The sequence below is a fragment of the Populus alba genome, chromosome 19 (genome assembly GCF_005239225.2).
Source record: "Populus alba chromosome 19, ASM523922v2, whole genome shotgun sequence".
NCBI lineage: Eukaryota > Viridiplantae > Streptophyta > Magnoliopsida > Malpighiales > Salicaceae > Populus > Populus alba.
The window spans coordinates 4,375,123-4,401,396 of record NC_133302.1 but is presented as its reverse complement, the minus strand read 5'-3'; the positions used below and the strand labels follow the sequence as shown (position 1 = coordinate 4,401,396).

At 32.7% G+C, this 26,274-nt stretch overlaps 4 protein-coding genes and 1 pseudogene across 5 annotated transcripts; all 5 read right to left on the bottom strand.

Annotated features, from left to right (window-relative positions):
* Positions 1-1,217: 1,217 nt before the first annotated feature.
* Positions 1,218-3,649, bottom strand: LOC118058111 (GDSL esterase/lipase At1g29670). Its single transcript, XM_035070808.2, has 5 exons — positions 3,341-3,649; positions 2,675-2,799; positions 2,310-2,555; positions 1,784-2,030; positions 1,218-1,622 (listed from the first exon to the last, which is right to left on the bottom strand). Exons 1-5 carry the CDS (start codon positions 3,588-3,590, stop codon positions 1,411-1,413), a joined length of 1,080 nt encoding a protein of 359 aa, XP_034926699.1. The 5' UTR covers positions 3,591-3,649; the 3' UTR covers positions 1,218-1,410.
* A 7,726-nt stretch (positions 3,650-11,375) lies between these two features.
* On the bottom strand, positions 11,376-11,984 carry LOC140954220 (probable LRR receptor-like serine/threonine-protein kinase At1g07650). Its single transcript, XM_073406540.1, has 2 exons — positions 11,841-11,984; positions 11,376-11,753 (listed from the first exon to the last, which is right to left on the bottom strand). Exons 1-2 carry the CDS (start codon positions 11,982-11,984, stop codon positions 11,376-11,378), a joined length of 522 nt encoding a protein of 173 aa, XP_073262641.1.
* A 103-nt stretch (positions 11,985-12,087) lies between these two features.
* On the bottom strand, positions 12,088-19,792 carry LOC118058113 (probable leucine-rich repeat receptor-like serine/threonine-protein kinase At3g14840; annotated as a pseudogene).
* A 1,335-nt stretch (positions 19,793-21,127) lies between these two features.
* LOC140954275 (uncharacterized) lies at positions 21,128-22,107 on the bottom strand. The gene is made up of 6 exons (XM_073407069.1): positions 22,080-22,107; positions 21,902-21,973; positions 21,745-21,816; positions 21,550-21,621; positions 21,397-21,468; positions 21,128-21,310 (listed from the first exon to the last, which is right to left on the bottom strand). The coding sequence occupies exons 2-6, from the start codon at positions 21,955-21,957 to the stop codon at positions 21,235-21,237; spliced, it is 348 nt and encodes a 115-aa protein (XP_073263170.1). The 5' UTR covers positions 21,958-21,973; positions 22,080-22,107; the 3' UTR covers positions 21,128-21,234.
* Positions 22,108-22,116: 9 nt separating this feature from the next.
* Positions 22,117-25,551, bottom strand: LOC140954261 (probable leucine-rich repeat receptor-like serine/threonine-protein kinase At3g14840). 2 transcript variants are annotated; one of them, XM_073407068.1, is made up of 6 exons: positions 25,419-25,551; positions 25,021-25,095; positions 23,946-24,012; positions 22,377-22,448; positions 22,225-22,293; positions 22,117-22,149 (listed from the first exon to the last, which is right to left on the bottom strand). In XM_073407068.1, exons 1-6 carry the CDS (start codon positions 25,540-25,542, stop codon positions 22,128-22,130), a joined length of 429 nt encoding a protein of 142 aa, XP_073263169.1. In that variant the 5' UTR covers positions 25,543-25,551; the 3' UTR covers positions 22,117-22,127. The 2 variants fall into 2 exon arrangements, with proteins under 2 accessions (XP_073263169.1, XP_073263168.1); XM_073407067.1 differs by lacking the exons at positions 25,021-25,095; positions 25,419-25,551 and adding an exon at positions 24,378-24,511 and having other exon boundaries at positions 23,946-24,105.
* Between the last annotated feature and the right edge of the window lie 723 nt (positions 25,552-26,274).

Below are 26,274 nucleotides of genomic sequence, written 5' to 3'. Positions count from 1 at the left end.
TTGTAAAAGTTGAAGTTGAAACCATTAGGACCTGGCTAGAGCTTTTGAACCATCACAGCTGAATATAGCTTCCTAGAGCTCCTCCATAGTTATATCTCTTTGCAGGGAAGCAGCTGAAGAAGCACTAAGCTTTTTACAACCATTATATCCCAAAAGAGGTATGAAAACAGGTGGTTGAGAGAATAGCTTAGAGAAGGAAGTTGCTCCTTCCTTGATATCTCTTACGGTACCTGGAGATTTTCCCCGTCCAGTGCAAAAATGACGACAGAGAAAGAATCTCCATTCCACATTATAAGAACATCATAAGAATACCATTTGATTCCACTATCCTCTAACTAAAGAATCAAAGCATCAAGATATTTTAGATTAAACGATTAATTAAGCAGTATCAGTGCCATAGTCTAATAGTTTTACTAATTGTTCTACATTTACACATAGAACACAATCCACAAACATTATTCCATGATAAAATCATAATAGAGGATAAAAAAACTTGACTTTCGAATCTTATATTCTCATCTCCTTATCTCACAACTACGTTGAAGAGGGACTCAAACTTTTATATTTATTATAGTCCTTATTTCTTCGTATACATGCTGTTTCCCTCCCTGTTTTTATTTTTTGATTTCTTAGTTTTTTTATATATATTTTTTAAAATATGTTGAAAATAAAGGGTAAAAAATAAGGTAACGAGATTTTTGCGTAATCTCGAAGCATTTATTGCTCGTATACATTCGTAATTATACTTCTATCAAAAACCCAAAACAAATTAATTCTTTTTTTATCCTAATTAAGTCCAATATTAACTATAATATTATACTCAAGCAAGTATAAATTGAAGTAAGTAAAATCAATTGATCCTACTAATTAAAAAAAATAAAATTAAAAAGTCCAAAAGAAAAAAAAAATTGGTTAAAATTTAATTCGGTCCCTCTAAAGTCATCAATATTTGCTTCTATACCTTAAAATCTCTCAAAGCTACCGTTGTGGTTTTCTAAACATTTCAATGCCACTCCCAACCATCAACTAAACTGTTTTTTTTAGTTTTTTAGGTTTCCAAATGCATGTGATAACATAGATGTTGATTTGAGAGGGAAAGATGAGAGAAAAATCATCAAAATAAAACAAAAATGTGATAAAATTAACATTTTGTTAGTTTTTTAATAATGAAGAGCAAACTTTCAACTAGAAGAGTAGAACTGGAAAGTTGATACAAGTATTTCGTAAGAAAACGATCTTATATATCATTCTTGAGGTACAAGTACATGCATGTTACAGCATATTGTCAGACTTTTTTTTCGTTTTACATAATTTTATCATCGTAGCAAAGTGACCAAGACCACGTTATTTCTATAAATTATTTATTATATTATTTATGGAATATTATCTTCCTTGACTTAGATCTGCATGTTAACTGACTAAATGACTGATATCGGTTGGATAAGCATCAGATGGAAGAAAGGCAGTGTACGATCTTCTTGCAGTGAATTGGTTCAAAGCTTCGGTAGGATGAATTGCATCCCAAAACACATATTCAGTCCTATTTTGGCATGGGGTTGAGTCTTGAATGCATTGGCCATCACTACGTGCTGGACAACATCCAACGTCTACAACCCTAAACCCTGTTATGCACAAAACAGACAATTTCCATTGCTTAGAACCAAATAGTAATCATTAAAACAAGAAATTATTAAGTATACTGTGAATCGTACTCCTTATATACTGAGTAATTCCTCGTATTAATAAATTGTAAGATCCTCCACCAACAGGTTGGATGACTTACCGAGCACAGAAGGATCGCCAGATGACATCCCAGTAGAATTCAAGTATATAAAGCGTGCGTCATTCAACTCTCTATTCAGTTGATCAACAAGTGATACGAGTCTATCATTAAAAGGTAGGACTGCGTTGTTTATATTGGTCACACAAGAGAGATTGTTGCGGCATAGAGTAGAAAATGAGTAAGGAATGCTGCCTATTGGTCCAAGTCCAGGCAAGGCAATTTTCCTGGCTCCTAGGAGGTACAGAAGCTGAAGAAAAATAGAAACGAAAGACATAGATTCACAGAAAAGATAAATTGAAATATATATGGGCTATAATGCATAAATTAAGGTACAAATACAATTATTAAAAATAAATTATAGTGTTCAAGCTCTAACTACGAATCTAAGAGAAAATCACATCTAATCCCATAAAAAATATTAAGTATTTCTTGTATTTCTCTCTCTTTCTTCTTGTATCTAAGTATCAATGTTTATATTTTGAGCATCATAAAATTAATTTCTCGGGAAAAGGATAGTAATACGAACCTTTATTTGCAGACTATACTGGTCAATTAAAACCTTGGCATATTGATCAGGGGTGTATAAACGGCTTGTTATATATTCACTGGGCATGAAGTAGTTGTTTAAGTAGTCATTACTGCCCAAGCTGACATAATACAAGCACTTATTAAGGTAATTTGTTGCTGCCTGCTTAGTCCCTAGTAATTGAATCAAGCGACTCAATGTAGTAACATGATTCAGCAATTGCTTATTTAGGCTGATTCTACCACCCTGGAACATGTCAACAGAAATAGGAAAACAAAAAAAAAAAAAGATGGAAGTTAAATCATAGGACGTTGTAAGAGTACTCTCACAGGCAAAAAATTACTACAACGTAAATTATTTGGTACCAGTTGCCTTCCACTCTCATCACGAATCCCTGCTGCCCCAGATGCATAGTTAACACCAACCAATATGTCTCTGCCTCTAGCAGTTGCAAATGGTGGAATAAATTGGTTAAAGCCCAGAAGTTCACCTGCAAATGCCCAAATGTAATGTCTATTCACCATCTGAACCGTATCCGTATGTGCAAATAAATTTTTGGACCATTTCTCGATTTGTGTGTGCAAATAAATTGTTCTGCTATGATCACGGTTAAGGGGATTTTGACATATAAATTCTATGGTGAAAGAGAGATAGACACAACAAAAGAGAGAAACAAAACAAAAAAGAAAAGAAATAATTTTTTAAGAAGAAGAAAGACATTATTATCATTTTGAACATCTATATGATTTTTTCTCTTCTCTCATGCACTGTAGTTATTACTGTAGCATTATAAAGTTTTTCTATGCAGGTTGTTCTATCAATTCACAACTTTTGACTAAATACCTGAACTATACTTCAGGAGAGATGATGTAATTTATTCTTAAACAATAATATATGATGAAACTTTCCGTGAAGTTATTAATTAATATGACTTAAACTGGTATAATTTGGTATTTATGAGACAAATTATTTTGCATTTCGAAACTAAAATGAAAGTGATCATAACGTGCAAGGAGATGAGAAGGGATCACCAATTATATCCACCACGGTTCGGCCATTAGTGAACCTTCCGGTGGTTCCGTTAGGGAAGTCAATTCCATATGGGCGGTAATTGGCCTTAGCAGCTGTGACAAGGTTGTTGTTGTTGCCACTATCCGCCAACGAGTCTCCAAATATGAAAAAACAAGGCACCTGTGGAGCTGCATGAGCGCAATTCTGCAAATTCGACACCAGCTTCAATAGGAAAAGTAGGAAGCACCATACTTTGATCTTGTATGCCATCTCTAATCAATTTGAAGGAAACTAAGGAGGGAGCTGTTGAGAAGTATTTGAAGCAATGGAGTTTGAAAACTGTGATGAAAACGTCGGGATTATATAGGGTAGGAAGGGGTGGGCAATGCTACAGAAATCGTAACAGTAAATTATTTATATTATTATTATTATACTTCACTTTGAATATTTACTTTTAGTTTCTTTAACCATTGCTGTTCATATTTTTTAAAAAAATAGCTTTCTTAATTATCTTTTCCTTATTTGGCTATGACAAATGATTTAAACTACTTTTATGAGATTTTTAAATCAATTATTACTTTTATTTTTTTTAATTTCATATTTTGAATATTCGCAAGTCAACTTTCACATATCCACAATTGTCATCTTGATTACGTGTACACAATTTTTGAGACCATAAATATCTTTGATAAATATATAGTGGTTGACTATTGGTGGCTTTCAATGCACAGAAGGCTACTTTTCTCTTTAAGAATTACTTTTCTGAAAGAACCAAAAAAAGCGTATATCTCAAGAAAGAGGTCTTCACTGCGACAGGATGATGATTTTTGATTTGATTTAGTTTTTATTAAAATAAAATAATTATATTAAATGTTAAAAAAAATAAAAATCGATTTAAACCGACGAGTTTCGATTTAGTTTTTTAGATCAAAAACCAGTTCAAACCAGTTTGGATCGTTTTTTTCAGGTTTGGATCAGGTTTTTTATGGTTTAGCTGAATTTTTTCTGTTTTTTTTATGGGGTGCGGTTTGGTTATGTTTCAGACTTATAAAACTGAAACCGAACTGATTGATTTTTTTAAAATTTTAATCGGTTTTTTTAATTTTTTTTTTTCTCGATTTAATTAATTTTTTAGTTTTTTTACTCACCCCCAGTCTCCATAAATTTTTGTTCTAGTTGTGTTTACCTAAGAAAGCATCATTTTCCTTTTAAAAAAAAACATTCATATATAGTAAAGCATATTGATCCAAAGGATTTCTATGGAAATTATAAAAATTTAAATAAATTATAAAATAACTTATCCATGCATATTAGGTGATAATATAAATTGTATGTATTAAAAAAATTGACAAAAAAAATCGTATGATTTTTCATATTTCCCTTTTAAATTAAACACTAGGGATACTAACCTTTTTTATTTATTTATTAATGATGCTATTATTCTTATAATTTAAAATAAGAGCATATTCATGATAAATTAAACTTTATCCTTCATTTGGGAAAGGGAGATTCCTCACATTAATTAAGATAAACAATGATCACTTTATCCCCAGCACAATATTACCTGAAACGTTGCCATTTCTCGATAACATAAAATTTATTATTATTATTATTATTATTTACTTAAGTATCCTTACATATTTTTAAAAGGTAAAACTAATCATGTTTGAGGTTCGTGACTGCTTCTCCTAATAAATGTATGTTTTAGAGATTAAACTTGTGTTCTCACCCTTACAAGAATATAGCAGTGTTTTAATCGCTAGACCAACAACTTATTAATAAATTTATCCTTCTTTTGAGAAAGGAAGATTCCTCACATTAATTAATATTAGTTGAAATTGTTTTTTTATCTCAATCATATAATTTTTAATGTATTTAATTAATTAATAAATACTATAATTTTATATAGATCCTACTGAAAATCCTCAAAGGATTTTGATTAAAAAAATATTATAATATAGTTATATTTTTCAAAAACTTATATTTTTCAAACCATAATTATAAAAACAACAAACACACATGAAATTTGCAACTATTACTCTTGAGGCAGGTGTGTAGCGTGGGATCAACTCATCTAATATATTTAATTTTTTCATACTTGGCATTAATTTAGAATTCAATCTCCCGGTGACCCACACCTTGTGCACGGACCATGCTTAATATCTCTATAGACATTGACCCAAAGAAATAAATTATGTAACTGAATGCTGAAATTAATCCCTCGATAACATCATCAAATGAGATTTGCAAGCAATCTTTGAACGAGATAATAATAATAATAATAATAATTGTTATATACAATACGAATGGAGGAGAATTGTTATACGGTTTGGATTTTTAGAATCCAAACAGTGTTTATTAAATAAATTCCTTTTGATATTATATATTATCTCTAAATCCGACTTCCAGGTGTATGTACAAAAAAAAAAAAAAAAAAAAATGCTGGTAAGATTAAACATCAATTAAATATTTGAATAATTATTTAAAATTATAAAAAATTTATAAAAAAAAATTAAAATAGTTATGATGATCAATTTAAAATCAATAAAATATAAAAAAATGAAATTGAAATAAAGACTTTAATGAAAAAAAAAAAGCATGGAAAGAAAGCAGTAGAAGATTGAATTAAAAAACAGAAAAAAAAACTATTTATATGAAATGTAGGCTACATCTCAATAGGTGATTTTTTTCGGTTAGTGATCAATATTGGCGGCTGATTTGGTGACACGTATTTCAGAGTCCTTAATTTCATATTGGCTGTCATTCAAAAGGTTGAAGTCATCGTTTTGTCTTCAATGTTTCCGAAGGTAATACAAATCATGTTTTTCTAAATTTTAATTTTTTATTTAAAATAATTTTTTTATGTTTTTAGATTGTTATGATATGGTGATGTTAAAAAAAAATTAAAAATTATTTTAATATATTTCTAAACAAAAATTATTTTAAACTGCCATCACTACTATAATCTTAAACTAGATAATCAACCCTTAAAAATTAGTAGAATTAAATTGTGGTGTCGGAGAGGTGCCTCCTTTCTTTGTTATTTTTTTTTGTTTAGTATTTTTTTATTTTTTATTTTATCCTCATTTTTATTTCATTTTCTTATAACCTAAGATATAATTTTAAATTATATAAAAAGACAAAATTAAAAAAGAGAACCTCAATGTAAATTGTGAAAAAAAAATACATGGTCAATCATAGTTTTTATAATTTTTATTTTTATTTAAAAGTTAATTTTACTTAATTTTAAGTTGGTTTGAGATACAAGAGAGAAAGCCACCAAAATATAATGAAAAAGAGCGAAAGTCGGGTGGCCAAATTATAACCATGAAAAAATTCTTTATTGATGTTAACAAGTTTAATTTAATAAGGAGAGTTCTATTAAAACGTTTTCTTTTCTTTATTTTTTATGAAAAAAGTAGATTAGGATTGAGAGGTGATTTTTACCTCAATTTAATTTTGTGTTTTAAACTAATTTTAAGATGTTTTTTAAGTTAAGAAATTGATTTATTGACATCATATGAATGCTTATTAGGTATTTTTAGTCAGCATGCTAGGCTTTTTCTTCTTTGAATCAAGTATGGTTGGTTTTGGTAACACAGTATCAATCTTATGGCCTCTGTTTATCCAATCCATTATATTTTTTTAAAAATTAAATTTTATTCAATAAAAAAATTAAAAATATCATTTTATTAAATATTAATCAGCTTATTTTTAGTTTTTTTTTACATCATAGCATTTTTTATTATCAAATTATCAAATACTCTACATAAATATCATGAAAATATCTTTATCATAAATAACTTTAAAATAATTATCCAAAAAAAACTTTCAAATATCATTTTAAATAATTATATTATAATTTTTTTTTACAAAATTATTGAGCTTTTTTTTACAGCCCTTCATATTTGTTTTTCTTAAATTTTGCTTTTTGACTTTTCAAGGAAAATGTTTTTTATTATCAAATGATCACATAAAAAAAAAAATACTCAATACCTCCTAGGCACAATAATAAAACCATTAATAATTTTTTATTAAATTTTGCTTTTTATGATCCTCATTATTTTTTGCTTAATGAGGTATGATTTTCTATATTTCCCTTTTAGATTAAATACTGAGGATACTGATGTTTTATTTATTTATTAATGATCCTATTATTATTATAATTTAAAACTAAGAGCATATTCATGATAAATTAAAATTTATCCTTCATTTGGGAAAGGGAGAGTCCTCACATTAATTAAGATAAAGAATACCATTGCTAGATTTAAAAAGAATGTCTGGTCCGTTTTGCAACGTGATAAAGTATACTTGAAACTGTATTTTATCTCAATTATATAATTTTTAATATATTTAATTAATAAATAAATACTATAATTTTATATGGATCCTACTGAAAATCCTCTTAGAACTTTGATTAACAAAAAAAATTATAATATAGTTATATTTTTAAAAAACTTATACTTTCAAACCATAATTATAAAAACAACAAACACACATGCAACTCATTTAATATATTTTTTTCATACTTGGCATTAATGTAGAATTCAATTTCCCGGTGACCCACACCTTGTGCACGGACCATGCTTAATATCTCTGTAGACATTGACCGAAAGAAATAAATTAAATGAGATTTGCAAGCAATCTTTGAACGAGATAATAATAATAATAATAATTGTAATATACAATTCGAATGGAGGAGAATTGTTATACGTACGGTTTGGATTTTTAGAATCCAACAGTGTTCATTAAATAAATTCCTTTTGATATTATATATTATCTCTAAATCAATAACAAGGTGTATGTACATAAAAAAACAAATGCTTGTAAAAATTAAACATCAATTAAATATTTGGATGATTATTTAAAATTATAATAAATTTATAAAAGAATTTGAAATAATTATGATGATCAATTTAAAATAATAAAATATGTATAAAAGAATAAAATTAAAATAAAGACTTTAATGGAAAAAAGAGCATGGAAAGAAAGCAGTAGAAGATTGAATTAAAAAACAAAGAAAAAAACTATTTATATGAAATGTGGGCTACATCTCAATTGGTGATTGTTTTCCGGTTAGTGATCAATATTGACGGCTGATTTGGTGACATATATTTCAGAGGCCTTAATTTCATATCGACTGTAATTTCAAAGGCTGAAGTCATCACTTTGTCTTAAGTGTTAGAGAAGGCCATGCATACCGTGTTGTTTTAATTTTTAATTTTTTTATATTTTCAGACTATTATGATGTAGTAATGTTAAAAATAATTTTTTTTAACTTTTTTATTTTGATGTATTTTTAAGAGAAATACGTTTTAAACTGTTATTGTTACTACAATCTCAAACTAGACAGCCAACCCTTAAAAATCGATAGAATTACCTAAATTGTGGCGCCGAAGAGGTGCTTCGCTTTCTTTATTATTTTTTGTTTTGTTTTGTATTTTTGTTTTTTAATGTTATCCTTATTTTTTATTTTTATTTTTTTATAACCTGAGATATAATTTTAAATTATATAAAAAGACAAAACTAAAAAAGAAGACCTCAATATAAAACATGAAAAAAAATACATGGTCAATCATAATTTTTATAATTTTTATTTTTATTTTTATTTCAAAGTTCATTTTACTTATTTTTAAGTCTATTGATTTGAGAGATAAGAGAGAAAGCCACCAAAAAATAATGAAAAAGAGTGAAAGTCGGGTGTCCAAATTATAGCCATTTAAATTTTTTTTATTAATGTTAACAGGTTTCATTCAATAAAGAGAGTTCTATTAAGATATTTTCTTTCCTTTATTTAGGTTTCATTCAATAAAGAGAGTTTTATTAAGACATTTTCTTTCCTTTATTTTTATGAAAAGGTAGATAATGATTAAAAGGTGATTTTTACCCCAATTTGATTTTATATTTTTACCTGATTTTAAGATGTTTTGAGTTAAAAAATTGATTTATTGACATAATATAAATGCTTATTAGGTATTTTTAATCAGCACACTAGGCTTTTTCTTCTTTGAATCAAGCATGCTTGGGCTTGGCGACACAATATCAATCGCATAGCCTCTGTTTATGTAATCCATTATACTTTTTTTTTTTAATTAAATTTTATTTTATAAAAAATTAAAAATATATTAAAAATATCATTTTATTAAATATTAGTCAGCTTATATTTAGTTTTTTTTTTAATGAAATCTTAGCATTTGTTTTTGATAAAATTATCAAATACTCTATACATAAATATCATGAAAATATCTGTATCACAAATAACTTCAAAATAATTATAAAAAAATCTTTAAAATATCATTTAAAATAATTATATTATAGTTTTTTTAAAAAAAATTAATGAGCTGTTTTTACAGCCCTTCATATTTGTTTTTCTTAAATTTTGCTTTTTGACTTTTCAAGGAAAATGTTTTTTATTATCAAATGATCACATAAAAAAAAATATTCAATACCTCCTAGGCACAATAATAAAACCATTAATAATTTTTTTATTAAATTTTGCTTTTTATGATCGTCATTATTTTTTTGCTTAAAAAATAAACATTTTGATAAATAAATTGCCTAAAAAAGAATTCTATTAATGGGATAAAAAAGTTTTTTTATTTAAAATCATGTCTTTTTATCGTTGTTACATATCCTTTATAGTTTATTGAATTTTTATTCTAATCACCTTTGATTTTTATTAAATGATGAGCATTACTAAAAAACCCTATGCTTTTTTTGTTGAGAAAAATAAATTAAAAAGAAAAAAAGGAGTAGACTAGAAAATTATTTTATTTTTGATAGAACATAAATTATAAAAAATGTATTAACATATAATAAAATAAAAAAAACATGAATATCTCTTGATGACGCAAAATAAAATATTTTGATATATATATATTTATTTTTTAATTTAATTATTGATTTACATCAATATCTCATTTTAACATTCATTTGTGTATATAATTTTTAATTTGTTTCACAATAATAATAATAAAAAAGTGTTGACAATGCTTGCGCTTTCTCTTTGCATTGAAATTTTCTGGTAGTGCTCCTCTCTAAGCAGAGCCAACTTGAACAAGAACATCCGCAACACTATTCCCAGTTGTGTGCGGGATTGATATGGCCATCTATTATTTCCAATGTTCCTGAGGAATCCGATTCAAGAATCACTCTCCAATACGCCAACATAATTCATATTGGTAGCTCTGCCAATATATCCAGAAATCCCAATAAACCAGTTTCTGAGAAAAGAGTTGCTATTACATGAGAAAATTGTAATAAACCTCCGAATTTGATCACTGTTACATGAGAAATTTGAAATTTGAAGTTAATTTGGCTTAAAAATAAAGAATTGGAGGAACAAGGACCAAAATGAGTAAATCAGAGAATGTAGAGGGCGAATGTTATTTTGGTTAGGGATTGAATTGAAACAAATTAAGAAAAAAGATGGAAATTAACCAAAAATAAGAAATTGAAAGACTAGGAACCAAGGAGCAAACGACGCCGAAATTGAAAGATTTAGCTTAAACAAATTGGTCTCATCTCCATGAATCAAGAAAAGATCATATTCTATGATATATTGGCTACAATCACGACACAAGAGATCGATCATGCTTTAACACTTAGATTCTGAGCCAAACATGCTCTCTCAGTAAGCCTTTCTTCAAAATCGGTGACTGTTTCCTTTTATTCACCTATAAAATGGCAGACAAGGAGGAGAGGACAGAAAAAAACACATTCCAGGAAAGCAAGAGGAAGCTGGCAAGATTACTTCAATAGTAACACACGTTGCCAAGGCTTTCACAAGCCTTTTACATATAACTTAATATATAAGAAAAGTTGCTTCATTTTATATGTATTTTAATTAATATGCAAAGAGTATTCACTAGAATATTTAGAAATAATACTTTAATATAATAACAATCCTTATAGTTATAATTATGTTATAATTGTTTTTACAAAATATTTTTATTCTAAAACTTTATATTTATTCTAGATTTATTAATCAAACTTTAATTTCAATCTGTTTCTTATTCAGGATTTTTCATGATAAAAAAGTTGTGGTTTGTGGCATCAGCTTTTACTAATTGGATAAAGATCCTGGGCTGATGAAGAGGAAGAAGCAGTCCATGGTCCCTCTGATGACTTCACGACGGACTGAGATTCACTTAAACTTCCATTGACAGAAGATTGAGGAAACTGGTTATGTAAGGCCGTAGTATACCCTGATGGATCACCCAATGTGCTTGGAACCATGACCAGTTCCTCGACATCAGTTTTTCCTTCAAGCATGCTTACTACTGTAGACATTGTAGGTCTAAGTGCTGGAGATTGATTTGTGCATAGCAGGGCTACATTGATCATTCTAACCACTTCTTTCTTGTTGAATTCAGACCCCAATCTTGGATCAACCATCTTCATTATGTCCCCATTTTTTTGTAAATATAGAACCTGAAATAACCAAAATAAAACTAGATATATAGCTGCCTAAGAGTAAACATGAACAGACAATTAAGAGACTAAATGGGCATAACTTACCCAATCTAGAAGGCATACAAAATTCTCATCCCTCCTAAATTTGACGTTGTTCATCCCAGAAACAATTTCCAATGTTACAACACCAAAGCTGTATACATCTGCCTTGTAAGTTAAGTAACCATATAATGCATATTCCGGTGCCATGTATCCCCTGCACAGAAAGAATAACTCAGAGACATTTTACTAGTTTGCTTCTCTAAAACATGTAAAAAATGCTAAATGTCTATTGTTTGTTTTTGTGTTCGATAGGCAAAATTATATTTCTTGCAGCCTAAACAGGATTTCGAACCCTGGATGATAATGTGAATAGTGTATTCATTTAGAGGAACACAGCCATGGACGGGGAGACCCTGATCCATGAGAACCCTGCAGTGTGTGATTTGAACCCTAGATGCCTGCCTACCACATATTTTGAAGCTAGCCGCTTCCATCGGCACTTCAGCCCAGTTACAGCATCATACTGCTTAAGACTAAAAGCTATCTTAGATAAATGACAATACTTGTGTGTTTTCCTTACTGTCTTCTTTTCAGGATTTTTCATGTGTTCAATAAACCCCGTGTTAATATCAGAAACTCACATTGTTCCAGCAACTCTGGTGTCGATGTGGGTGTTTTCCTCGTCATCAAGCTTGGCCATTCCAAAATCAGATATCTTGGCGTTCATGTCCTTGTCAAGAAGGATATTGGTACCTTTTATGTCCCTATGAACAATTTTGAGTGTCGACTCCTCATGCAGGAAAACCAGACCTTTCGCTATACTTACACATATCCTCTGCCTTGTACGCCAGTCTAGCTTCGTTGCCTGGATTTCCTTTGTCCCTGTAATCATCATGCATAACCCAACCCATCACTTTCTTCTTCACTAATTCTATCTATATGCCATTAAAAGAACTTGTTTTCTTTCCCATTACTTTACATAAGATACTATGGGGAAGTGATCAGAGGCCTACCGAACAAAACATGCGCAAGGCTATTGTTTTCCATGTATTCATATACCAGCAACAATTGCTTCCCCTCAATGCAACATCCATACAATCTAACAAGATTTGGGTGTTGCAGAGCAGAAATCATGCCTATTTCGTTCACAAACTCACGATTCCCCTGTTTTGATTTCGCCGAAAGCTGCTTAACCGCAATCGGAGTGCCATCTGATAGTACTCCCTGCAATGAGAATAATTTTAGACAAAGAAAATAAGTTCACTAGTAGATAAGTAGCTAGATGAAAACAAAAATCTGTACTATACTTTGTAGACACAGCCAAAACCGCCTTCTCCAATTTTGTTTGCTGGATCAAAGTCATTCGTTGCGGCTTTGATTTGACTGAAGGTGAAGATACCAGTTAGCAGATCTAACCCGACAAGTTCTGCCCAAGGAACAAAGAGATATGTATATATTAGATGTTCTGCATGAATGATTCATCAAAGGAAGAACATTGTTTTTGCAGTCCTACAAGTAAACAGCAAATAAGATGCAGAAAATTGTTTATTGCCGTGTTATTATTGTGACTGGATTCTCACTACAATTTGCAAAATAAATTAAATGTATCAAATGTACCTCGATCCCTCGATTTCCTTCCTCCCAAATAACCTTTCCACCAGAGAGAGGATAGAAGTATGAAAACGAGGAATAGTGACAAAACCAAAGCCCCAGCGACAATGAATCTCTTCCTCCTGCCTTTGTTAGGAGGCTTCAAGTCTAGGCAGAAATAGAATTGCAGCAAGAGCAAGTATTGTCAGATCACAGTACTAATTATTCCTTCATTACCATGTCATTCCATTATATGTCAACCTACCAGATTCCACATCAATGGCTGATATTAGAGGACCATATGTTCCTTGTATGGGAGACCTTGTGGTTCCTTTCCCAGCCCAATGAAGGCGGATCTCTAGAGCTCCATTGGTTACAGGTGCTGTATAATTATGAATGTATACCTTATCCACCCCTCCCGCTGCCTTCACTATATCAAAATCCTTCAGCACAACAATGTCCTGCGAGAACAATTCTTCTATTAAGCTGTCACCTATTGCATAAGGAATGAATCTATGATCTTTTAATTAATAGATACCTGAATATAAACATCAAATATCCGTCTTCCTAGACTGTAGTAGGATCTGTTATCCCTCATTACTATCTCTGCAAAGTGCAGCTTGATTGTGTAATTCCCATTTACCAGACAGCGAACGTGGTATGTGAGAGACAAAGGCGTGAAGCGTGCATTTGTGTACAATACAGAGTTGTCCATTCTGAGTATGGACTTGTTTTCTGCTTTGTAGTTATACGAGGAAGAATCAACATCCCAGATATGTCCTGTGGTACTTGTTTGCCAATCCTCTCTTTCGTACACATATTTTGCTGCACCTCCTGGCTCATCATCTGCTTCGTAGATGGTGTTTCTATTGGTGGCTTCTGGTCCCCCACAATTAATGTGCACTGAATATCGCTCTATACATAGAAATAAAAATGTTCATGGCCACCGATATGATTAAACAAATTATAAGAGCATCTCCAATGCAAAAAGCCATATTGAGAAGCTAAATTGATAAAATGACTTTTTGAATAGTATAAATATAGCTTTTTTGATTATATGCATTCCAATGATAAAAAAGCTATTTAGAAAAGCCATTTATATTTTAATATATTTCATGTTAAATTTATTTTTATATAATTATGTAACTAATTTAGATATTTAATATATAATATAATTATGATGTTATTAATTATATAATCAATATGAATAATTTATAAAAATAATATAAAATTTAATGAAATAATATGAAAGTTAAAAGATATAATTTAAAATTAAACTTAAAATTTATTTATATGAATATTTTTAATTTTCAGTTTTATATGTTACTGTTAAAATTTTAATTTTTTAAAAGTAAATTTAAATTCAAACTTTGAAAAAACCATTAATATTTTAAATTTTGATTTTCAATTTTTTTTTTAAAAAAATCATGCTTTGAAAAAATTTAAAACAAGAACAAGTTTATTTCCTTGCTTTAAAAAAAAAAATTGTTGACCAATGGCTATAAAAATAGCCATTGGCAAAGTTACTTTTTTTTTTTTGGCTATTTCTACAGTAACATGTAGAAATAGCTCCTCTCAACTTAAAGAGCCATTTTGGCTTTTCAATTGGCTGCTGGGTTGGAATGCTTAATTAGAGAAACAAAAGCTAAAAAAATACTATTTTAAATTTGCCTTCTCATTTGCCTCTCCGGTTGGAGATGCCCTAACACAAGAAAGGTTAGGATAAAACTATCAGATAAAGAGATTAAATCGCAGAAAACAGAGCAGAAACAATCAAACACATAAACAAATTAAGATTTTGTGATGTAGGAGCATCTTTTTTCTCTTGGAGTGGATACCGTGGTGGCAGCCTGTTAGGTGTGTTGCCATTTAATGTGCAACAACAACCATTGACAATTTGCAGCACAAGGACTTGCAGTTGCACCAACCATTGACCAATGGTGCAACCCATGTGCAACCATTAATTGAGGAGCTGTCATCTTTGCTTATAAATAGGCACCCAAAAAGAGAGATCAAAGTGAGAACGTGAGTGCAATAGAGAGGAAGAGAGAAAGAGGAGTTGTTGCCATGGGCAGCAGCCCTGCTGCCATATGCAGCAGAGTGTGTGAGCTAGGAGTTGAGAGGATGTGATCCTCCTCCATGTATTTATTGTAATCCTTTCTCTATCTCTAAATAAAATGGACCTCTCCCGTGGATGTAGGCGGTTTTGCCTAATCACGTTAAATATTGTGTCAGTATGCTTGCCCTCCGTTGAGCAATTATCAGTACCTCACCGGTCGGATTCCCCAACAATTGGTATCAGAGCATGTGGTTTAAGTGGTGTTTGATTTTTTGCTCAAAAATGAAAGTTGTCAAACTTGTGTTATGACCATACCACCGTGTAGAGAAGGAAGAGACGAAGCCACTGGTTAAAACGGCGTCAAAATCGAACGTCGGACATGGCCGCACTCTCCATCACTCTCCGGCAAGGCGTCTGCCCACACGCCCCAAACGCCCCACCCGTCTTCTTCACCCGGATGAGTTGCCCGACCCATGAACAGTGTGAACACTAGACGTGAACAGTAGACATGCAGAGAATGACATCAGCCTAATGTAACAATGACATCATCATGCAATTGACTAGTCAACATACATGTCAGCATAGTAGGACCCACCTGCCACGCCATCAGACATCGAGCCGAGCCAAGCCGAGTTGGAGCCGAGCCGAGCCGCGAGCGAAGGATATGATTCTGTGCAGCAGAGTCTACGTGCAACCGGACTGAGATTGAATCTGAGCCGTTTATCAGGCCAGAATTGTTTTGATCAAATCTTAGTCATCTGAAGTGCGATTTGGACGATTCAAGACATGTTTGCAGCTAATTTGATCATTCCGGATGTAATGGTACGGTCCAATCGTTGAGATTCGAGACCAAAAATGGAAGTGGTGAATTATTTAAGAGAGATTGCTCGATCAGGAGGCATCTGAGGGTCTTGATGGAGGTCGATGGAGATGAAGAAGAAGAAGAAGAAGGTGCACATGTTTTCCCAATTACATGTGCTGAACTGTTAAATGGGAAAATATAATGCCTTGATGGAAGGCAAAATTGGGACACTCTAGACACCCGATCATGTGGACGATTTGAGGTGGAGAGTGAAAATTGACGAAGACCAATCTTGACGAATCTAAGCACTGGTAGTCTCTCCAGATGTTGAGAAATAAGGTATAAAACCTGTATTCCAGATCACTTGTAAAGGAAAGCCGCAACAAAGCTAGCAAATGATTGTATATACAGAGAGACAGTACGATGGATAGATATGGCCTAAGAAGTTCTGTCTAGGAGATTGGGTTTTAAACGGGACCGTTGTGATCCCTCCAATCTTCCATGGGAACTTGCTTAGTGGAAGGATTATCCATACGGTACTATTTTCGTATATGTAACAGTTTGTAATGAAACTGTTGAAGACTAGCAGGATGACGGCACAAGGGGAACAGTTGGGTTCCGCATGATCAAGGATCTGATGGAGTGGTGATTTCTCCAAAGAAGCTAGATTCGGTGACTGTGATTTCTTGAGGGGAGAATTAATGAAGACCCTGATAATGGAAGAGAAATACAGCAAGGGGATAAAGATTGGCACCCTATTTTGACTTGGATAGGTGTTGTGACAGGATGAGTTGCTGTCAAACATAAGCAAGGAATATGAGAAATCTGGAGAACAAAAATTGCACGAGGGCACACGAAGATTGTGCAAGAGTACCTGAAGGATCTAACAATGTACTGTATTGAGACAACAGGTGCAAGGAGAAGAAGAGTTCCCAGATGAAGCTCAGAGCAGAGACTGTGTGTAAAGGTTGTACAACAAGAAGTCTCTTTTGCTCTTGATGAAGACAACAGGCGATGACCTTTCCAATGCATGCAATGATGGAAAGATGAGTTGTTGTGGAGGCACCTAATTGAGGGGGTGCGAACGCCTGTGATAAAAGGCGACCACCTATGAAAGGCGAAGGCACCAAAGAGAGTGGTGTAGGTGGAGTTGTCAAGTGTGATGATGAAAGACGCAGAAGCTCCAAACATAGAAATCGAGGTGGAGGATTGCGAGGAGTATACCACAAGTTTCTCTTTCTATGTAATCAGTGGCAGTGATCTCTCCCAAGTCCACATGGTGGTAGAGAATCTTGGAGCCACTAAAGCATCTCAGCTGAAGGAGGATGCGACTACCTATGAAAGGCGAAGACACCTTAGAGGAGGTGTGAGGGCCATGAGAGGATCCCCAGTTCAGACCGCCCCATGACAACGGGTGAAGACACCTTAGAGAAGGTGTGAGGACCGTGATAGGAGCCCCATTTCAGACCGCCGCATGACGACGAGCGGAGACACTCGAGAAGAAGGTGTGTGGGCCATGATATGAGCCCAGTTCAGAATGCCCCAAAGCTAATGTGATGGTTAGATATGAGTGGACATGTGTATAGCCAATGAAGTGGCTATGATGAGTATGAAGACAAATGCAGGATTGACTTTCATGGATATTGCCCCCATGCTAAAGATCAATGTGCTAGAAGACATTTGCCTTGGACAATAAGTGGATGACTTGTGGAGCATTAAGACGCGACTGCTATGAAAGAGCAGAGGGCATGCTCAGGTTCCTGGAACAAGTTGACTCTTGTCAAGTTGGTGAGCTCGGTGAAGGCATTGTAATACTCACAGTATCAAGACATATATGGATCAACCTTTAATGGGCTGCCCTTATAAGTAAAGGTGGAGAGCTACCTGGACTCTTGAGACTAAGAGCGAGAGACTCATGGAGAAGTAAGGCTTGGTTCCTAGGGTGGAACATAGGGCAGACGCAACTCTTGGATGAGTAGACTCTTGGAAGAGTGGTGAGCTTATGATCATATTGAGATACTCAGATAATGACTGTCGCACTTGGAAATAGAAATTTCCGTTTGAGGGAGTGTTGTAAGCCTTTGAGTAAGGCTTGGTGAATCATTCCGGATCGAGCATGGTTGATACGCTTGAAGGGGAATGTTGTGTCCCAAAGATAAGCGTTAACACTCTTCAGATGTGATGTGTAAGACCATCTAGTTGAAGTGATCCTTTGGTGTAATCAAGGGTGTGCTTTGGTAACTCTGGTGATTGAAAGGTTTGGCGAGTACCTGTAAACTTGGCCACAGACGCTCTCGGAATGGCAAGCTTGGAAGAGCTACAGGATGCAAGATTGTGTTGAAGAAGCAAGAGGACAATTGCCCATATAAATGTCAAAGGGGGTGATTGTTAGGTGTGTTGCCATTTAATGTGCAGCAACAACCATTGACAATTTGCAGCACAAGGACTTGCAGTTGCACCAACCATTGACCAATGGTGCAACCCATGTGCAGCCATTAATTGAGGAGCTGCCATCCTTGCCTATAAATAGGCACCTAAACATAGAGATCAAAGTGAGAACGTGAGTCTAATAGAGAGGAAGAGAGAAAGAGGAGATGTTGCCATGGGCAGCAGCCCTGCTGCCATATGCAGCAGAGTGTGTGAGCTAGGAGTTGAGAGGATATGATCCTCCTCCATGTATTTATTGTAATCCTTTCTCTATCTCTAAATAAAATGGACCTGTCCCGTGGATGTAGGCGGTTTTGCCGAACCACGTTAAATATTGTGTCAGTGTGCTTGCCCTCCGTTGAACAATTATCAGTACATCACCGGTCGGATTCCCCAACACACCCATGATGTGACGACTGTGTCAGGGGACGATGGTGTGGCCCAAACATAAAAGGACTTTTGGATTTATGACTGAGACGCTATCATCTACAACTAAAGGAATAAATTTGTCCGCCAACATTATTCTAGGCTTTTGGGATAAGCTAGTTGTTTATTCCTACACCAGTTGGATGTCTTAGATTCGATTTCTTACCACAGGTGAATGATGCAGAGCATTCTCAATGGGGCGGCCCATTCACACGAAAGGACCACTGAGTTTATGACTGAGATTCTATGATCCAATGAATAAAGGGATAAATTTATAGTCTAGGCTAACAGGTTGTTCCTGCATCATTTTTCTGTCTAATTCCAGGTGAAATGTAGAAGTGTACCTTCTGAACAAGCACTCAGGCACTCATCAGGTTTCCTGGAAAGATTGGCAAGAGAGAATCATTAGTTTATAAATGACAGAGAAGAAAATAAAATGATCTACGTTTTAGATATTTATCAAAGTAAAAGCTTACGAATAGTTCCCTCTCCAAGTACTTTTGAACAGAGTTCTGGTAAACCAACAGAAGAGTAAAGTTTTGCAGGTTATGAAGTGAATGGTGATGTAAAATGTAGCAGACTTTCAAAATCAAAGGTAAGGCAAGGAAAATGAAATCAATCTTACAGTGTTTCTTTACATTTTGCTTCCGAAGTAAAATTGTTGTATGAAAGATCGAGTTCACTGAACACAAAGATAGATTCCTTAAACATTCAGACAGTATTTCTGAATTTTTTAGAAAATTGCACGCACATGTTATAGACAGACACTTGGAAGATATTGCAGTTGGGTAGCTTTTGGTTATTATCTCAAGATAGAAGCGATGGAGATAGTTGGGACAGGAGAGACGTGTATTTCCTGTTCTTAAAAGTTAGAAATTCATTCCACATCTGTCTCGGAGATAGATTTATTTTTATATCTTCATGTGTCACTGCAACAAACACATTTTTGTTGCTAATATATTTGTCTCTTCGATCTCAGCACACTAATCAAATGAAACCTTGGAGATAGTTTGATCATTCACGCACTGAAAACTATCTGAAAACTATCTGAAAACTGGGAAGGATAAATTGTTATCTGCTTCTCATCAGTATAGCTCTTCAAAGACTAGGACATATTATTAAACCTACAGCACGCATCTGTTATAGGATAAGGGAAACCTAAAGTTAATGGATAAAATATATATATTACAAACTAAAATCTCAAAAAAAAAAAAAAAATGGAGAGAAAAAACATACTAGCGATGGCTTCTTTGGTTGAACCAATCTGGGATGGGCCCTGTAAACATGTTCCATGTAAGATACCTATGCAGAAAGTAAGAATTGTCATTTGGTTGAACATTTGTCCAAGGCTATCAATGCAAAAGATGGTCTGGAGGACAAGTTTATCATCATATTTGCCGTACTCAACCTTGAGAATAACTTGAAAAAAAAATTGAGCCATCGGGTCAGTTCAGGTCAACAATTTTATTAAGACAAATTAATTTTGTTCCATTCCTTTCACAAGATATTGACCCGGTCGGGTTTGGACAGGGTTTGGCTAGGTTGAATAGGTTTGGCAGTTCAATGTCTTGTATGGTTCAACTGGAATCTCGGCCTAGCCAGGCTCCGATTCAACTTGCTGAGATTTTCCGGTTTCAACTTGCCTGACCTGTCTAGGTTTCTAACCATGCTTATCATATGGAAAACATTAATTTCAGAAGGTAATATGATATAGTATACTAACATTTTCTCCAAGCTTGGAAGGCCATCATAATTTGTTGGAAGAGAACCATTTAATCTGTTGAAACTGAGATCCCTGTTTTCGAAAAGAAGTGGGAAAAAAAGGGTAAAGATCATGGTTCATAATGCATTTTTGAAAGTTATTTCACAATTATAATGTAGCTGCAATCTAAAATCAGCAGCTCTAAAGTATCCATGAGATTCACTTCAATCTTCATGTAGATGAATAAACAGAATGGATGATATACAAGGGACAGAGTGAATTACAAAATTTTCAGCTGTGCCTTTCCGGTCAAATACATGGGAAACTTTCCTGACAAGTTGCAGTTGCTCAACATCCTGCAATATACATTAATTTCATGTAAGCTAAATATATATGCTGTGTTGTAAATTAAATATGATCCTGATATGAGAGTATCAGCTGCAACAATAACTCACAGATACTTAATGCCTTTTATAGATTCTAGGTGGGGAAACTCTGAACCATCTCCAAGTAAGTTACTTATTTTTCTGCTCAATATTAGACAGCATAAAAATGTGAGATGTTCGGGATAAAAGTTGTAACTGAGACCATAAATTTAAAACAAATATCTTACAGATCAGTTAGAGTAGTCAAGACAGAGATGTTCAAAGGAATGGGTCCAGTGAAACCACCAGCTTGGATCTCTCTGTTAATACAAAATTAAAGGGGGATTAGGGTTCTGCTTCATTAATGAGATTCAGAGCTTGTGGTAGAAACTAGCACATACAATGTATCAAGTTGTTTCCAGCTCTGAATAAAATCAGGTATTCTTCCAGTGAAGTTATTGCTGCTAAGCCTTCTGCATTTGCCAAACCGAAAACACAGAATCATGAAACTTGGAGAGTAAATAGATGCATCTGTCATATCAAATACTGCAACTAATGAGTATGATACACAATAACCATGAGAAATGAGAACCTACAGTTCCTTCAATCCGGTCAGATTAGTCAGAGCCGGTGGTAACTCTCCAGTGAGATAATTGCCACTGAGAGTTCTGCAATCACAAAAGGAGAAAAACACTTAGCATTCAATAATCAGTTAGGACTTAATTTCTAATACAAAAGCTTGAATGAACTGACAGATTCTCCAGGTTAACCAAGCCTCCAAGCTCAGGGGGAACAGTTCCGGAAAACATATTGTCCTGAATGTTCCTGCATAAATGCCAACTCTCAGGATTACTCCTGACTAAACAATTGCACAGATTTAAATATGAAAAGAAAAAAAAAACAAGATATTGACTAGTAGAAAAATGCATACAGGTAACTAAGTGTGGTAATCCTTCCCAGATAGCAGGATATTTTCCTGTCAGTTATTCACGCCGATAGACCTGTTGTTTATACAATCTATTGATTATGAGTAAGCAATTCCTTGGCTAGAAAACATGAATGCAGTATTTTCTTACAAATATTCCAGCTTGGTATTAGCCCATTCAGGTGGTATTTTGCCACTCAGGTAGTTGGCCCAGAGATCTCTGCAGAGCCGATAGAGTTCTAATAAAATCGAATCATACAACACAAATTCTGTAGAAATGTAGTAATTTGAAGAACTGCTTACAGCTGTTTAAGGTGTGGTAGTTTCTCGATAGCCTTTGGGAGAGTACCGTCAAGATCTTGCCTTTTGAGATATCTGCATTGCAACACATGGACCCATCAACTCCTCTATACTTTCAACCATTGCAAATCAACAATCATATGTCAAGAAAATACAAGACAGAACTTCTGACAAATGGACCATTTTCTTCGCTGATGATCCTTTCTTTGCTATCACTACATGTTTAGCTTGTTTTTATATAATTTTACTGCTAATGAATTGCATCTGAGTTTCTCAAAATAAAATTCAACTATCAAATGGGGTTTATGAGGAGATTTAATCCACCACAAATAGTCCTCCACTGTATTATTTTCCGGAGTTACGGATTATTGTTTTAGCATAAAAAATTATTTAAGCATTATTAATATGTTTACTAATAAAAAATCTATTTTTTAACTTGAAATATAATGCATATTAAATGAAATATTTTTTAAATATTTATTCGGTGATATATTGGATGAGATATATTTTTTTCAAAATATTAAGACAATAACATATTAAATCGAACCTAATTAACTGGTCAAGTTTGTGACTGACGATCATGTTTACCTTATAGAAAAAAATTATGAAGGTTAATTAATAATCAACCCATATTGTTGAAGGATAAATAGAAAAAAAAAAAAAAAAACCTACCTAAGTCAACCACGATCAACCTCCAAACCCACAACTCGAGTTATGAGATCGGGATAACCAAAAAAAAATAAAAAATGAAGATCAATTTCTAACCAACACAATGTTAAAGGTTGAAATTGTACAAAAAATAAATAAAAAAAAAAACCTAAGTTAACCCGGACTCACCTATTAAACTTGTAACCTAGCACAAAAGACAAAATGACTTAAAAAAACAAATAAATTTTTTTTACAAAGCTCCATTTCTAATAGATCAAATGTTGAAAGTTGAAATTGAGAAAAAAAAAAATTCCAAATTATTTAGACTGAAATAACTTAACAAGAATCAAATTGAAAAACATACAAAACTAGATTTTCAAAAAGTCTAATGATGGTGGATAAATTTTTTTTTAAAATCAATTGTAGAAGGTTAAATAAAAAAGAGATAACCTTAGAGAAATTAAATACAAAAACGATAAGAAAAATATTAAATTAAAAAGAATAAAAATATTAAAAAAAGTAAATTTGGATTAATATGTTAAACCATTAACTTGCAACTTGAATTAAAAATTAAGATAAATTCATAAAAAATAAAAATATCAAACTACCATATATTTTAAGGTTGAAATTGAGAGAGAAAAATTAAATCCATGACATTAGTATATAACTAATAAAATAATCAAAGAATCGAGGAAAATTATGTAGTAGAATTTCTAAAATAATTTAATATTTAAAAAAAATAAAAAAACAAAATAAAAAATTATATTAAATTATTGAAAAGTGAAATTAAAAAAAATTACGAGTGTGACTACTTAGCCACAGATTTATGATTTTGTTAATTCCTTCAATTAGTCCCATCAGAATCCTTCATACCTCAAATTAAAACTGAAACAAAAGCATGGAGTGGTAAGTGAAGAAATATACATGGCAACAACGTGGCACGCTTCCCCAGGAAATGAGCAATTGCAAACAACTTTATTGTCAGCATCTGGCTTTGGAGGTAATTTTGTATCATTGCACAGTTCCATATTGCGATTCCAGCCTTTTTTGCCCAGTTGTGTTGCTACTTCAAGCAAGGCTCCCACTGCATAAATCAAAATTAAATCAAAAAAGTTTGCAAAAAAACACATAATTCTGCTAAAACCTCACTGCAAGATGCAATTAGTAACATGGTTTCAGAATTATTTCGGCAACACAATCAAATTTGATGACTGTATTATTGAATGGTATATGACGCAGTGAGGACTTTGCAGAAAAAAAAAACTCCTGCTAGAAGGCATTACAACTGCATGTCTTCCTCTAAACATTAAAGAATCTGTCATCTGAACCAAATTATATATATATATGCATATGTACCTTCATCAGGAGCAAGTCTCCTAACTTGGGCCTCCAAGTTAATTGCTCCCATGCAAAACATTAGTAACAGAAGCACAAGTAAGCTAGACGTGAGTCTCAAGATATCAGAGAGTGCAGGAGCCATCTTCCTTAGTCTGCAATCCACTTCAAGAGTTATTTAGTAGGCTGCCAGGAGAGAGCTTGATGCATTATTATAGTCGACCTTTCATGATGTGGGGTCTTTCTTACCTTGTCTTATATGCTTTCAGCAGGCACAACACTGTTAGGTGGGATTTAGGAACCGGACCTAATACTATTGAATTTTATATTGGGCTGTTAGATATTTTTAATTTAATTTTATTTTATTTTTAGATTGTTTTTTATTTAATTTCTTTTATTATATGGTAAAGAAAAAATAAATTTATATTACTCTTTTAATATTGTATAAAAATTAGGTGATGATAATTTGTTTTCATATCAAGTTGGCTTGAATTTCCTTATTAAAACATATTTTTTTTATTTTTTTGTATTATTTTGATGTGATGATATAAAAAATCAATTTTAAGAAATAAAAAAAAATTTATTTCAATATATTTTTAAAAAATAATCATTACTTTATTGTCTGGGCAATTGCAAACAACTTTATTATCAGCATCTGGCTTTGTATCATTGCACAGTTTCATATTGCGATTCCAGCCTTTTTTGCCCAGTTGTGTTGCTACTTCAAGTAGAGCTTCCACTACATAAATCAAAATTAAATCTCAACTTCTAATTCTGGGATGATTAGCTGGCGGCTTCTACAATGCCTTGCCAAGAAATGTTTGCAAAAAACACAGAATTCTGTAAACAATTCACTGCATTATGCCATTACTAACATGGTTACAGAATTAATTCGGCAATACAATCAAATTTGATGACTGCAATATTATTGAATGGTATGATGCAGTGAGGATTTTGCAGATAAGAACACTCCTGCTAGAAGAAGGCATTACAAGTGCATCTCTTCCTCTAAACATTAAAGAATCTGCTCATCTGAACCAAATTAAAAATATATATATGTACCTTCATCAGGAGCAAGTCTCCCAACTTGGGCCTCCAAATTAATTGCTCCCATGCAAAACATTAGTAACAGAAGCACAAGTAAGCTAGACGTGATTCTCAAGATATCAGAGAGTGCAGTAGCCATCTTCCTTAGTCTGCAATCCACTAGCTTTAAGAGTTAATATATAGGCTGCCTGAAGAAAGCTTTATGTATTATTATAGTTGACTTATCAGAATGAGTTAATAGTGTAGGTCTTTCTTACCTTGTCATATATTAAACAGAAACAGTAAAACGTGTAGACAAAACGCTGTGGAGATCACTGTGCACTCCGACACGAAGAATTATTCACTGTGACAGTTAACTAATGATTTGGAGAGTAATTTCGTGTCTTTTTCAATGACAATTAAAGGACTGAAATGGTCATTTTCAATTATTAATTGATCATTAAATGATTGAAATAGGTTATTTTTGTGTTTTTAACTTTTATGAATAGTAGAATTACCCCTCCACTAAAAAGAATTTAACCGCTGGGCAAGGATATTTATGCTTTAATGTTTTTTACAAAATTATAAAATGACTTTTATGTTTTTAGAATCGAAAAATAAAGGGGCAAGTATTCAGGGGTGTTTTTGTTTTTTTACATGATTATTTTTATTAATACAAAAATCATTAAGGATGTTTTGGACTTTTTGTTATAAATAATTAATTTTAAAATCAAAAGGTTGTAGTTGTCAGGCTTCCACGTAGGGGCGTGTGAGAGGTACTCGCGCCTTTTGGGCAACTCATGTTGCTTCCTCTAGTGACCAAATCTATTGTTCTGCCATGTCATTGAAATCGCTGCCTTTACCGCAGCTTTTCCTCTTGGCGCGAAACGTG